The sequence below is a fragment of the Acartia tonsa genome, chromosome 9, assembly GCF_053477335.1.
Source record: "Acartia tonsa isolate MP-2025a chromosome 9, ASM5347733v1, whole genome shotgun sequence".
In the NCBI taxonomy this organism is placed as follows: Eukaryota; Metazoa; Arthropoda; class Copepoda; order Calanoida; family Acartiidae; genus Acartia; species Acartia tonsa.
The window spans coordinates 633,259-648,471 of record NC_137268.1 but is presented as its reverse complement, the minus strand read 5'-3'; the positions used below and the strand labels follow the sequence as shown (position 1 = coordinate 648,471).

The 15,213-nt window shown below is 29.3% G+C and overlaps 1 protein-coding gene across 5 annotated transcripts in view; it reads right to left on the bottom strand.

Annotated features, from left to right (window-relative positions):
- Window positions 1–761: 761 nt before the first annotated feature.
- LOC145327982 (uncharacterized) overlaps window positions 762–15,213 on the bottom strand; it is a 41,016-nt gene continuing 26,564 nt past the window's right edge. For 4 of the 5 annotated variants that reach the window (XM_080171504.1, XM_080171506.1, XM_080171505.1 and 1 more), the window contains 3 exons: window positions 13,246–13,336; window positions 3,355–3,461; window positions 762–1,277 (listed from right to left, as the gene is read on the bottom strand). In XM_080171504.1, the coding sequence (XP_080027630.1) occupies window positions 1,161–1,277; window positions 3,355–3,461; window positions 13,246–13,336 (315 nt within the window). In that variant the 3' untranslated portion in view covers window positions 762–1,160. Of the gene's footprint in view, window positions 1,278–3,242; window positions 3,294–3,354; window positions 3,462–13,245; window positions 13,337–15,213 lie in introns of all 5 variants that reach the window. The other variant, XM_080171508.1, reaches the window with a different exon arrangement.

The window sequence follows — 15,213 nt, the reverse complement described above, 5'->3', positions numbered from 1 at the left end:
TGAACTTATTATTTAAATATTTTTATATTTCAATAAAGCTATTCTTTACGCGACTTACACTTTTAGGATAACAGAATCTTTATAAAAATCCATCCCACTTTTTAGTTACATTTTCTGACAAAATTATCTTAAAAGCATTGGTTTTTATTATCAAACTACAAGAAAAATATAAAAACTTAATTCCAAAAAATATTAATAATAAAGCGACAGTATAAAAATTTTGATTTTGACTTGAAAGAAAAATAGTTATTGCTTAAATAATAAATACAAAAAAGTTTTTGGTTTTAATCTTTTAATATTATTTAATTTATATTGTAAAAAGCATAATTAATACTTTAAAAAGTAAAAGAATAGTTTTTCATTGCATCGTATTATTGACAGTTTTTCTTAAATAACTTCTGTTTTATTGGCTCCTAGGGGAAAAAAGCCCGGGCTAATAAAACTGTCAAAAAAACAATGCGATACAATATATTTCAGTATGGCTCAAAATCGTTTCTAATCCATCGTATTTCAAGCCATACTGAAAATCAAATTCTAAAAAAATTTACATTTTTCATGATTATATATACATTCATAATGAGTAATGGTTTTACAAAAAGATGAAAAATTTTACTAATAATTATTTATTTTTTTTAATTTAAAAGTTATAAATTTTAGTATGTTTTATATGGTATTCCATAAAACCTGCAAATCTTATATAATCTATTACCATACCTATTTAAATAAAATTAATGATTTTGATTGTTGGCTATTTTTTCACATTTTTTCAGCAAATTAATACATATTTTTTTTATTATAATTTACTTTTAATATATTTATTTTTCTTACTTTTCAGTAATTGAATACTTTTTGTCCAATCAACTAAATACTTTTATGTATAGGTTCGAAACCGATTAATATCCGCTGGATTAGAACCGTTTTGCAGCCATGCTAAAAATCATATATAGCATCAAATGAGAGACAATTTTTACCACATATAATAATATTAGGTTTGTTAACCTGGGCCCTCTGCCTCTCAGGGTTTTAATCTTATAATTATTCATTCTAATATCTGCGGAAAGTTCTCTATAATACACTGCCATAAACAACTATATTCTGCTTTATGAGATTTGCTATTAAATTAATCAATCAATTATTGTTAAGATCAATCAATCAATCAATCATTGTTCAGAGAAATAGATTTTGTCAACGAGTTTTTGCAGGGCAATAACATCCGGGTGCTCGGTATCTTCGCTCTGATACATTACAAGGCTGGGGCGACGTTCCTTGTCCTCCGCCTGTAAAAAACTGGGTTTAGTATGACTTTATAAAAATATATCATTTATAGAAGAAGACATTGAACTGTAAATAACACAGGTATCATAAGTTTTAAACCCACAGTATCTTATTGGTTAGCTCTAAAAACAGATTTGATAGGTTGGTTCCAAACTAGTAGTGGCTAAACTTTTCAACCAACAACTTTGATATACAGAAGGGTTAATTTTGTTTTGGGACATATATGAAAACATATACATTAATTTTATTGTCCATTGACCCATCCTTAACTAGCGGCTACGCCCCTAGAGGCCACTTGGGGCACTTGAGGAGGGGAGAGTCGAATTTGAGAACCCAATTTAATATTTTAGATTTTAAAAGAAAAAGTAAGAGCGAGAACCATAGGTACAGACAAACACACATCCTGTTACTTTATTATAAGGATATACTAGCAAGTAAAGATAGAGAGAAAGATAGAGCAACAAAATAATGTAAGTAAAAAGAGGGTATAGGATATAGTAATATTAGGAAAGTGAAAAAAAATATGATTCATGTACTAACAAACCTTATATGTATGATAGCTACGCTTTTCAAATGTTAAAGTACAAACGCTTACACAAATTAAATAACTAAATCCACAGAAACAAAAAAGACAAATAAATAATTGATCAATTAATTAGTAAATTGTTCTAAAAGACAAAAGGCAAAATAATGAATTTAAGCTCGACTTAAGAATACAATATTGAATAAATTTTATGTAAAATATACAATCCTTACTCTCCCCCAATAGTATATCAGCTACTAAAGACATAATTTTACACTTAATAATTATAAAACATTAGGTATATGAACAATATAAGCATAATTTATGTAAGCTTGACCTAAGGATAGTATTTAATACAATATTTGGTAAGGATTATAAAACTTAATGTAAAATAAATCAACAACCCCTTCTTTCCCCCAATTGAATATAAGCTACTAGAGACATAATTTTATAGTTAAAGATTAGGAAACATAATCAGAACAATTTAATCATAATTTATGTAAGTTTGACTTAAGCGTAGTGTTTAATATAATATTAGGTAGGTAAACAACAATCTACAACCCTACTTTTCCCCAATAGTATATAAGCTACTAGAGACATTATTTGCACTTAACAATTATAAAACATTATATGAAGAATTTAATCTTAAAATATTTAAGTTTTACTTAAGAATGGTATTTAATATATTAGTAAGGATTAAAGAACATAATGTAAAATAAATCAACAACCCTTTCTTTCCCCTAATAGTATATAAGCTACTACAGACATTATTTGCACTTAATATCTATAAAACATTATATATGAACAATTTACTCTTAAAATATTTAAGTTGTACTTAAGAATAGTGTTTAATATAATATTTAGTAAGGAAAAGTAACCTTAATGTAAAATCAATCACAACCCTTTCTTTCCCCAAATAGTATATGAGGTACTAAAGGCATAATTTTATAGTTGAAAATTAGGAAACAATGTAATCATAATTTATGTCAGTTTGACTTAAGAATAGTGTTTATTATAATATTTAGTTAAGATTTGAAAACTTGGTAATATCCTCTTAGAAATTTTTTTTTCAATTTTAGCACCCTCCCCCCCCCCCCCCCCCCGGCCCCCTTGCCTGCCTAGCCGCAGAGCTCGGTTCCCTAGCCTATATCCTAACCTAACCTAAAATAGTTGTTCGAGGAGAACGCCGAAAACTTAATGTAAAATGAATCAACAACCCTTTCTTTCCCCCAATAGTATACAAGCTACCAAAGTCAGCATTTTACACTTTGGGTACCAGTATAAAACTTTGGGGGAAGATTTACCTGTAGGGAGGCAAAGCTTGGTTTTAAGAGACCAGGATTCATTTCCTCTACCTCATCCATAAATTTGGGTACCAGTATAAAACTTTAGGTAACAGAATAAAACTTTGAGTACCTGTATAAAACTTTGGGGGAAGATTTACCTGTAGGGAGGCAAAGCTTGGTTTCAAGAGGTCCGGATTCATTTACTCAACCTCATCCATAACTTTGGGTACCAGTATAAAACTTTGGGTACAAATATAAAACTTTGGATACCTGTAGGGAGGCAAAGCTGGGTTTCAAGAGGTCCGGATTCATTTCCTCAACCTCATCCATAACCGGCTCCAGGGTGGATTCAAACTGTTTTATGGTGTCGGACTGGGCTAAAATAGATAGATAATTAGATATTTAGATATATAATTAGGAATCTAGATAGCTTGTTAGAATGTGCTAAATATTAGATTTATAATTAGGTTTCTAGAATCTAGATAGCTAGAAAGTTATTTATTTTATTTAAAGCAGCAACTTAGATATTAATTTTATTTTGTTATTATCAAACAAGGCTGGAAAAATGTATAATTCTTAGATTTATAAATGTTTTGTGTTGGTTTTAAGCTATTTTCCTGACCTTTCCAGTCCTTATCCTAAAGGCTATGGGCGAAGCAACAAGTATGATTAATAAAAAAGACATTAAACCTAAGATATAAAGTTTTATATAAAGTGCTCGGCAGTAGCCTTTACGCCTACGGTAAATCACCATTTTACAGTTTTAAAATTCAGCTGGAAGTCTAAACCTGACCCAAATATGGCAATCAGGTTTTAATTGGATGCTTCGGCGCGACTGCCGAGCCCTGGTTTTAAACTAATTGAAGACAAGGAAAAAATGAAACTGTTTATTACACTTGAAATTATCTAATGAAGAAATTTTACGACCAATTTGCGAAAAAACTTTGATATACACCAGAGATCTAAAGGGATAAGACAATGCTGATAAATTAGTGTAAGTTAAAATTAGTGGTTGAAATGTTTGGACACTAAACTTAATAAATTAAAAGTTGTTGAGCCAATGTATAAGAAAACGTTGGATTATTATAATAAACAGTCCAATGTCCCCTCATTCCCAGGATACTTGTATAGATAGATAGTTTAATTTTGCAAAAGAATTACAACATCTATTAACCTACTTCTAACATTAAAGTTAAAAAATAGGGGGGGCATGAGCTAAATGTAAGTATAAAGGGGAGTCTTTGAAATCAGCTATTAGTGTGAGAAATATAATCACAGCCGAGTACCTACAAAAGAACAAAAAGCAATTTGCTAGCAGACAAAATGGTTCACTGGCACTTGGAGCATGTAGTTGTCTAGATTATATATCTTTACTTATACATTTATTCTTCAACTGCGGCTAACTTTGAAAAAATGCAATCAGCAACTATTTTTGATAAAATACAGTTCCAAATATGTAGATGAAAAAGGAGATTAAGATGAAATAATGGATCGTTTATATATTGGTTAAACATTAAAATAACAATTTATACTTTTAAACTAACAATATAAACACAATAAAGATGCTTGAATTACTAAATACATTACTAGATCGATAAATAGAAAAACAGATAGATCTAAATAAATAGATAGATAAAATTTCAACAGATGTGTAATAAGAAAGATGGACAAACAACCCATTATTTTAGTATTATCTTAATGGGAAATCATTATCAATACATATAATTTTATCAATACATATATAAGAGAATTGGATAGTTAAACAGACAAACAGATAGATTGATAAAGAGACAGAAAGATAGAGAGATATCAGAAGATCAATAGATTCTAAAGATAGATAGACAACCTATTGTTTTAAATTATTTGAGTGTGACAACATGATAAAAAATAACACTTAAATTTAAAGTCGATGTAGACAGATGAAAAAATTAGTAGACTTATAGCAGGGGCATCCAAGCTTTTTTATTTGGGAGGGGGGATAAAATTTGAAAATAAAAATTACCCCCAAGCTCATTTTTTTTTTTTGCGGGGGGGGGGGTAATCATAATTTCATAGAGGCATTTTTTTTTATTTGGAAGGGGGGGGGGGGAAATTGAAAATCAAAATTCATTTAGGGGGGTAATCACCCCTTTACCCCCCCCCCCTTGGATGTCTATGACTTATAGTTTTTGATTAATAGAAAGACAGATAGATGGACAAATAGATAGACGTATAGAAAGGTTAGATAAATAAACAGACAGATGGGCAGACAACCTATTATTTCAAAATCATTTGATTGGAAAAACATTATCAGACAATTATAATAAAATTTTACAAGGGCTATAAATTTGTATAACGGGACCCATTACCTAATTTATTTCATTGGATCATTTAATACAGGAATCTAAAGGGATAAGACAGATAAATTGATTTACATACCCAATGATAATACACATAATTACTCCTTCTTTTGATTACGATTATTGGTTGAAACGTTGGGACACTCATTTTCATGAAGTAACCGATTACAATTCAATAAAAGTCCCCAATGTTTTAGAGTTAACTTTTAGGAAAACGTTATCATAAAACTTTGGAGACTAGTATCATTATTATCCCCAATGTTCCCTCCCTCCCTGGGCCCATTACCTAATTTATTTGATTGGGGCATTTAATAGCTTTATTTAGGTCATACAAGCAGGGCTCGGCAGCCGCGACTAAGCCTTAAATCTGAACCCGTTTGGATACTTTAAATCTTTAAAAAAAGAGGGATTGTCATATTTGGGTCAGACTTTCAGTTGATTCTTTTAATATGGTAAAATATTGATTTACCTGAGGCATACAGGCGAACTACGCGCGGCTGCCGAGCCCTGATTTATATGATTGAGGCATTTAAGAGCTTTATTTAGGTCATACCAGGAAAGATATGTTCGTCCGAAATATTATAAATAACATAAGGTTTGCCTGTATGTGTGTCTTTGTGCCATATTGATAATCGTTTGACCTTTTTGGTTCTCCTTAACAGCTTTCACTCCTTTTACAGTTTCGTATATGTTCGGAAGAGGTTTATAACTATTTTGGTGGGAAGGAACCTTGACTTTTCAAAACAAATTGACCCCGGAAAAATATAATATAAAAATATAAATTATTTTAGTGGCACTTAGTGCAGGTTTTAGGCTACTTAAGAGGATTATCGGCGAGTTTATGAAATGAAAAAAAAATGAAATAAAAGGATATACTTAATTTCAAATTCGTTTTTTTTTTAAAGAAATTACTAAATCTACTTATAAAAATACTGCATTTTTTTACAATTACATAAAAGTACTAAAATTTAAAATATTCTAAAACCGTTCGTTTGATGTATATAGTGCGGGTTTTTTTTAAACGTGATCTGAAATATATTTTTGTAATTTAATTTCCAGTAGGGTTTTGGAACCGATTAATATCCACTGGATTAGAACCGGTTTTCAGCCATACTAAAAATCATGTATTTCATCGTATTACTGACAATTTTTAATCAATATTAAAATAAAATATAAAATTAACACCAGTTTTTCGTTTTCATATCTGCGGAAAGCTGTCTAAATAAGATGCTATAAATAAATTACTTCTAAAAATAACACTTTTGAGATCTTAATGTTCAGACTTTTGACAAAAACCCTAAAAGCAGATATCACAAAATATCTTATTTTTTTTGTAAAATTTGTTTTGCCTATAAAGCCATGAAGAGATTAAATAATTTAAAATCATTTTTATGTTTGAACATTTCGTGGGGGTATTTAAAAGTTTTGTTCAAAAAGCAATCAAATTTGGGAGGGTTGGTTAACCAACTTGACATCTTTTCCCGCAAAATAGCCTAAAACCTGATTTACCTACAGATACTTTCCTATGGAGTAAAGAATGTAAAAAAATACATCAAAAATAGAAATTACACAAGTAATAGAATAAAAGTAATTAAAACTAATACACCCAGGGAAGGAGGGGATAATAGACTGTAAATTATACGGGTACCTAAAACTTTTAAAAAATGGTCTCATTTGAACTCCGGAGAACCTTCATAGAATTTGTATTGGCCAGTCCATGCTTTTCAACCAATAATAGTAAATCTACAAAAGGGGTGATATTGTTGTTCATCATTTTTCGTCCCCAAAGTTTTATATTAACGTTTTCTTATTCGTTGGGTCATCAACTTTAGGAACTTTGGTATTCAAAGGAAATTATTTGCAAAACCAAGGGAGGATAGGGACATTTGGCTGATTACTACACTAGTCCCCAAAGTTTTATAGTATCATTTTCTTATTCGTTGGCATAACAACTGTGGGGACTTTTATTGAATATTCATTGGTTGGTTTATTAAGTTGAATGTTCATACGTCTCAACCACTAATTGTAATCTACAGAAGGGGTAATTTTGTATATCATCATTAGTAATATATATCAATTTATCGGTCATTGTCTTATCCCTTCAGAACTCTGGCCTTAATTAAACAACTTTGGCGGGGATTATCCAATGTCTAATTGAGATAATTATACCCTTCATTAAAAACAAGAGTGCAATTTTTATAAGCATACAAAGAAAAGTAATTTTAGTTAAACAATTTAAAAAAAAGAATAAGTAGTTTTTTTGTGTTGAAGATACAATTTTTGAAAAATCCAGAACTGATTGAGTTCTCCATTAGGTAAGGTCTTAGGATGGTTTTAGGCTATTTTATCTTTAGATTTAAGCCTCGAGGTTTTAAGCTAGTTTTCTTTACCAGATTTTAAAAGATTTTAAAATAGAGAAAAAACACCCCCCACACCTCCAAAGTTATAAAAATGTAACTTTAATTTTTATAAATAAATAGCTAAATAAATTCTATATCATGAAAGAGGCCTGTAGACTTAGAGGCATGGGTGACGTTGTGAGAAGTTAACCATCCACTTAAATTTTAGCTTTAAAAAGGATAACTAAAAGATATATTTGGAGGGGGGTGGGGGAATTTCTTTTGGGATGTTGTTTGTATCATATTAATAGGGGTTAGCAAAATCCTTTGCTACAGACATGCAGCATGCAGACATCCTGTAACATTTTTAAAAAGAAATATATAAACTAAATATATATTTGTAAGACAGGGAGGGAGGGCTGTCCCCAAAGTGTTATAATAATGTTTTCTTATTCGTTGCCTTAATAACTTTGGGGACTTTTATTAATTTTGATTGATTGATTCATTAAATTGAGCGTTTAAACGTTTCACAACTAATTTTAATCTACAGAAATAGCAACTTTGATATCATATTTGAGGATAAACACCAATTTATTGGCCATTGTAGCTACCTTTAAATCCCTGGAATATGTGTAAAAGCCTTGAAGAGGCAATAAAGCTGATATTTATGTTCTGTTTATCCAGTTTAAATTCATTTCTAAATAATTTTTGGCACATTTAAATTCAACACAAGTCTCAAGTTTTGCCCACAGTACTATGCATCAGGGAGACATTGCACTATAAATCAAACTGGTACCCAAACTTTTTAGTTGGCTTATTAAAACTTATTATATCTCAATATGATAATGGAGGGGGGGGGGGGGGCATTGGAGTGTAAATTACAATGGTACCCAAAGATTTATGAAAATGTATCCTGATTGATTAGTTGGCTCAAAAACTTTGGGTACTTATATTAAAAATTGACTTAAATCAATTATTTTGAATATTTAATTTTGTTTTATCATATATATTGGTTATTGTCCTATCCCTTTAGATCCCTTTTATGCGAAATAATATCCAAGCTTTTCTTCTTTTAGAATTAGTTTGCCCATCTTTAACAATTAGTGGTTTAAACGTTTAGACACTCGACTTATTGAACCAACCAATCAAAATTCAATAAAGTCCCCAAAGTTAGGGACCAGAATAAAAAACAGCGCAATGTCCCCACCTTCCCCGAAAAAGTGTTTATTTTGAATCAAACGCCACTCTAAAGTCAAACTGCATGTTATAAATAAACAAATCTAAACTTTCTTAAAAGTAGGGGATATTGTGATGTTTATTACACTAGTCCTCAAAGTTTAAAATATAACTTTTTCTTATTCGTTGGCTCAAACTTATTGGGGACTTGCATTGTATTTTGAATCATTGATTCACTACGCTGAGTGTCCAAACGTTGCAACCACTAATTGTAATCTGATCTTCAGAAGGGGTGTATCATCATTGAGGATGTACATCAATTTATTGTCCATATTTTTTTTCCTTTAGAGCCCAGAACAAACTTTTCTTTTAAACTAACATGATGATTTATGTAGAAATAATTTTTAAAGCATATAAATTCCTATGATCATTTAGAAGAAAGTCAGAAAGACTTAATTGATAAATATAAAAATAGTTAGATAAATAGATATTTAGATGAATAGATAGTAAGATATATCTAGATTCATTTATAAAAATATAACTTGGTTTTTGATAATCCCAATATAATTACAAATATTCTGAATTATAAACATTGATGCATCAATAATTTTATTCGTCTTAGATCTTATACAACTACTTAAAATTTTACTTTGAAAAAAAAAGAATTTTGTTTTGTATATCATGAAGATGCATATTTCTTTTTAAAAAACACAATATACTCTTATGTTCTGTAACCATAAAATATCTTTTATTTCTGAAATAGCACCAGAAATAAATACATTTACATCCTAAAAGACAGACAGACACACAGACAAAGTTATAGAGATGTACCACAACTAGATATTGCAAAAGCTATAAAAGCAGGGAGGGAGTGGGCATTGAATTGTAAATAATTCTGAAAATCTAAAGCAATACAACTTAATGGTATGCTTGAAAACTTTAGGTACTTCTATTAAACTACTTTATTAAATAACAAATAATTTTACTCTTAAAACTTGGGTAATTTTGTTTATCATACTGGGAATGTTCATTATTTATCATCCATTGTCTTAACCCTCTGTATAACTCTCAATAAAAGCATACTAATAAAGCTTTGCAAAACTATCTCTAATCTAATAATATCACTGGGTATATACAATAATTTATCATACAATGTCTTATCTCTTCAGATCTCTGTATGAAAGCAAGTATATAATAAAAGCATACAATTATAGCTTTGTAAAACTGTCTCTAATCTAATAATATCACTGGGTATATACAATAATTTATCATACAATGTCTTATCTCTTCAGATCTCTGTATGAAAGCAAGTATATAATAAAAGCATACAATTATAGCTTTGTAAAACTGTCTCTAATCTAATAATATCACTGGGTATATACAATAATTTATCATACAATGTCTTATCCCTTTAGATCTCTGTATGAAAGCAAGTATATAATAAAAGCATACAATTATAGCTTTGTAAAACTGTCTCTAATCTGATAATATCACTGGGTATATACAATAATTTATCATACAATGTCTTATTCCTTTAGATCCCTGCATAAAAGCAAGTACGTAATAAAAGCCAGGAATCTAAAGGGATAAGAAAATGACCGATAAATTGATGTACAACCCCAATGTTAATACACAAAATTACCCCTTCTGTAGATTACAATTAGTGGTTTAAACGTTTGGACACTAAACTTAATGAACCAACTAATCAAAATCATTTTTAAGTGCCCAATGTTGTCAAGCCAACGAATAAGAAAACGGTATTTAAAAACTTCGGGTAGTGTAATAAATAGTCCATTGTCCCCTCTCTCTCTCTGTACAATTATTATAGCTTTGCAAAACTGTCTCTAATCTAATAATGAGACAATAAACAGACAAAAATATATTCATATTATGCAAGCATCTCAAGGGATAAGGCAATTTGGGATAAATTGATATACCATCTTATTATGATAAACAACAATACCCTCATGAATTATGTAAATATGTATATTTTAATATCTTAACCCTTTACAGTCGGGCCCCTTGCCGCACCTTAATCGATCGGGGGGGGGGGGAGGGCGTTCAACGCCCCCCCTCCCTATTATCTAAGTTCCTATTCGAGCTAGAGGGCTAATTTTTTTGATGCAAGTCCTCTGTTTGATAATGAATTTCCGACCTTTTATAAGTCTAAGTCAATTTTTGCTTCCTTACCCTTTTATTTAACAACCTTTGTTTTTAGGTCTTTTTTTACTTAAAAATTTCAAACAGCTGTAAATTTCTTATTTTTGAAGCTAGAAGAACAATTTTTTTCCAGAAAATGTTTATCTTTATGTAAATTTTACATTAGAAATATCAAAATATAAATTTCAGTCATACCCATTTTTTAAAATATTAGATAACCCCCTTAAATTTTTAAATCCCTAATTTTACCTCCTTCAAAATTTAAAAGTATATTTAGATCATCTCCCTCAAACATTTGAAACCACTCAGTTTACTTGTACTATCCTTATCCCAATTTGAGATTGTGTAGTTCTCATTTATTTTTGACATTCCAATTATCTTTTACATGGAAACCAAACATTCTCTTCTTGGCATTTGGTATTCAAAGAAAATTATTTGCAAACTAATGTATGGAAAAAAAACAAGAATGAATAGGAATATCCATAAAAGCAAAGCCCAACATATCAGACAAAAGTAAGCATTTTTAAAAGTAATAAGTTTTTTGTCTGAAGTTTAAATCCAGATGAGTTTTCTGCTAGTTTTCTTTTACTTACTCATTTGAATACAGAGCCCTTAGATGCTAGGGGCGCGTCCACTATTATCAAATAATTAAAAAAGCCAGCACATAAATCTGACAAAATTGCTTAAATGCAGCCTACTTGAATTTTTATAAAAATCAACATGTAGATTGATATTATTAAAAGATATACTTTATTGCTAAAGGAATCCTTATGCAAAGCTTGAAATAAATGAGACATAATTGTATTTTATCTATCTTTACATGAAAAGTATTATTCTTTAAATATAAAAATAAATTGCTTTAATAGTTTGATACTGAATTCCATAATACTAATTCCATTCCAGAGCCAAGCTAACATTGAGCTGAATTTTCTTCTATTAGAAATAGGTCATAAACACACACAAACACACACACACACACATACATACATACACACACACACACACACATATACACAAACAAACTAAAAGCCTTTTTCAATGCAAAATCTAATTTGATATTTGGTTTGAGATTTTTGCCATGTATATTGTAGCAGGGATCTAAAGACAATGGCTGATAAATTGATGTAAATCCCTAATAACGATACACGAAATAACAATTATTGGTTAAAACCTTTTGATCATGAACTTACTGAACCAACAAATCAAAATTCAACAAAAGTTTCCAAAGAAAACGTTTCTATAAAACTTTGGGGACTAGTGTAATAAACATCCCAATGTCCTCTCTCTCCCTGTCATGTAGAGTTTTATTTTTATATGTTAAAACACCTTAGTATATGGGAACAAATTCTTAAGAATTTACAAAAATGAAATAAAATTAATTATGTTAAAAAGAAATGCATTATAAATCCTAAAAGAACCAACATCAAAAAGACAAAATAATAACATTAGATTTTAAGATAATGTACATCTATAGTTATCTGAATGAATCTAGGAATCTAAAGGGATAAGACAATGGCCTATAAATTGATGTACAGCCCCAATAACGATTAAAATTTTTGGTTGAAACGTCTTAACACTCAAGTCCCCAAAGTTGTTAGGCTAACGAATAAGAAAAATGTAAAACTTTGGGGACTAGTGTAACAAACAACCCATTGTCCAATCTCTCTCAAGAATGAATCATATTTTTGCCAGTATGTTTTTTTTTTAAAAGCTGCATAAAGCTTTCTATTGTAAGAGTTGAAAAGCTGATAATGCAAAAAGCCTTTTATACAAGAAATTTTCAATATTTTGTTTGATAACAGATTTCTATTCTTATCATTCTTATCTTATGTTGAAGCATTCAAGAGAAAAACTGAATACCAACATCAACTATACATGTGTAACATGTAAATCATTATAAAAGTTTACAAAAAGAGTTATGGAGTATAGAAGAATAGAAAAATCTAAAACCTTAATGATAACAAGCATAATTTCAACTGCAAATTAAAAATATTGATAAAAAAGTTTATTATTTTTGAAGCAAACACTTAAATATCAATAAAAGCACCTAAAGTTTTTGAGCCAGAATAATCATTGAGTTCTTTTGTCCTTTTCTTATAGAAAAAGACAATTTCACTTAAAAATCTTCAAATAAATTGTCTAATTACCTCCTGCAACAGAATGTCGTCTTTTACTTGGTTTTCTCCTAAAGCTTGGCCATTGGTAAATTGGATATTGCACCTCAACAATCTTCTTTTTCTAAATTAATAAATTTTCATTAATTTACTATAAGCCTATAAAAGATGTTATATCTTTTATACTGTACCTATAGGCTCTAATCTTCTAAAAACTAAAAGGATTTTCATGGATATTTCACCTGAAGAAACACTATTTTGCCTTCAACTTGTTGAAATTTAGCATTGCCATGTAAATGAATAGGTTGTTAAATTTAATATTGTTTGTTTTAAAAAAAATAATTATTTTGGAAAATTAAAATGACTGGCAGAGTCAAAAGTTGTAACACAAATAATGCGTCTTAGGGGTGATTTGTCTTCAATCATATAAGGTTAAGGATAACATCAAGATGTAAAAAAATGAAGTGGTGAAATTATGAAGATAGGTTAGGAACTGTGATTTTTATATATATATATTTACAGACAAATAGTAAGTCAGGGTAGACAGAGTATCTTTTAAGCTATGGCTTCGAAACCAATTAATATCCAGTTGTTTAGAACCGGTTGTCAGTATTACTGAAAAATTATGTATAGCATCATATTATATCTAGTTTTCTACAAATATAAAAATCATAAGATTAAAATCTTATAATCTATTATATCCCCAAAAATCTGTTTATAATACAAAGAGATACATACTAATTATCAATCTATAATTCAAATGATAACTTTAATACTTTCTAATTTTGAATACATTATTTGTTATCAAACATTTGTAAATCAACCATTTAATCTAGATTTTATTGGGGCAATTAATTAATGTATAATTAACAAACATTTCCATGTTATTTACTATTAGGATATTTTTAGCATTAATGAATAAAAGTATTAAGAATTACAGTCATGAAATAATATTCATTTGTTTATCTAACTTTATAGAGTACATATTACTTTGCTACTAGCCTCTGGGTAGGCAATAGAGGTCAGGAAAATGGCCCAAAACCCTCCCAAGACAGTTATAAAGCTTTTATGAAATTTACAACCTCTTTAAAACAGATCTGTTTGATAAAACATTTTGCTTCAGGCAAAAATACCTTTTTTCTTTAATGTAAGTTCTTCATATTTTTTGGGTTATGCTCTTTTCATTTTTGTATCATGTTTAGGACAGCTTCCCACAAATATAAAAATAAAAAAAATTAAAATTTAAACCTGTTTTGTTAGCAATGAGGGGCTGATGATTTTTGAATATTGTCTGTAATACAATGCTATACATGATTTTTTAGTATGACTGAGAACAAGTTATAATTAGCGGATATCAATCAGTTTAAAAGCCAAACTGGAATAAATGTTAGTTCAAAATTTTTCTTATTCCAAACTATCTTCTAATGAAAACTTTTCAAGTGTACCTAATCACTTGAGAAGTCCAATACATCAAATGTATATAAATAGTAATTTTTGGACATTAATGAGGATAAAAGGCACTTGAGACTGTCCCAATACATGTTAAGTCCTTTTTTTTCTCCATGATTATTTACTTGTTCTGGCAATAGATGGATAGGGACAGAGTTCATAAAAAAAAATTCAATGGGATATTATTATTTCATTATTCATTGTCCTATTCATTATACTTAAATGGTTCTTCTTTACAGTGAAGCTTCTTATAGGCCCAGGGAAGGTATTTAACTATTTGGAGGAAATCAGATTTTTTATGTTTACTATTTAAAATAAAATTGAAAATGAGAGGGAGCGGATCAACTTATCCCCCTCCCATCTAAAATGCCCCAAAAGGCTTCTAAGAACATTTTTTTTATAATATGTAAACAATTTAGGGTAAAATACTTATTTCTTGGTTTCTAATAATAATCTAATGAAAATTAAGCATCAAAAGCATAGATAGATACATTGGTAGTATTAATGGTCTATTTATAAACTATGGGTAATTCATGATGAAAGGTTCTTCAA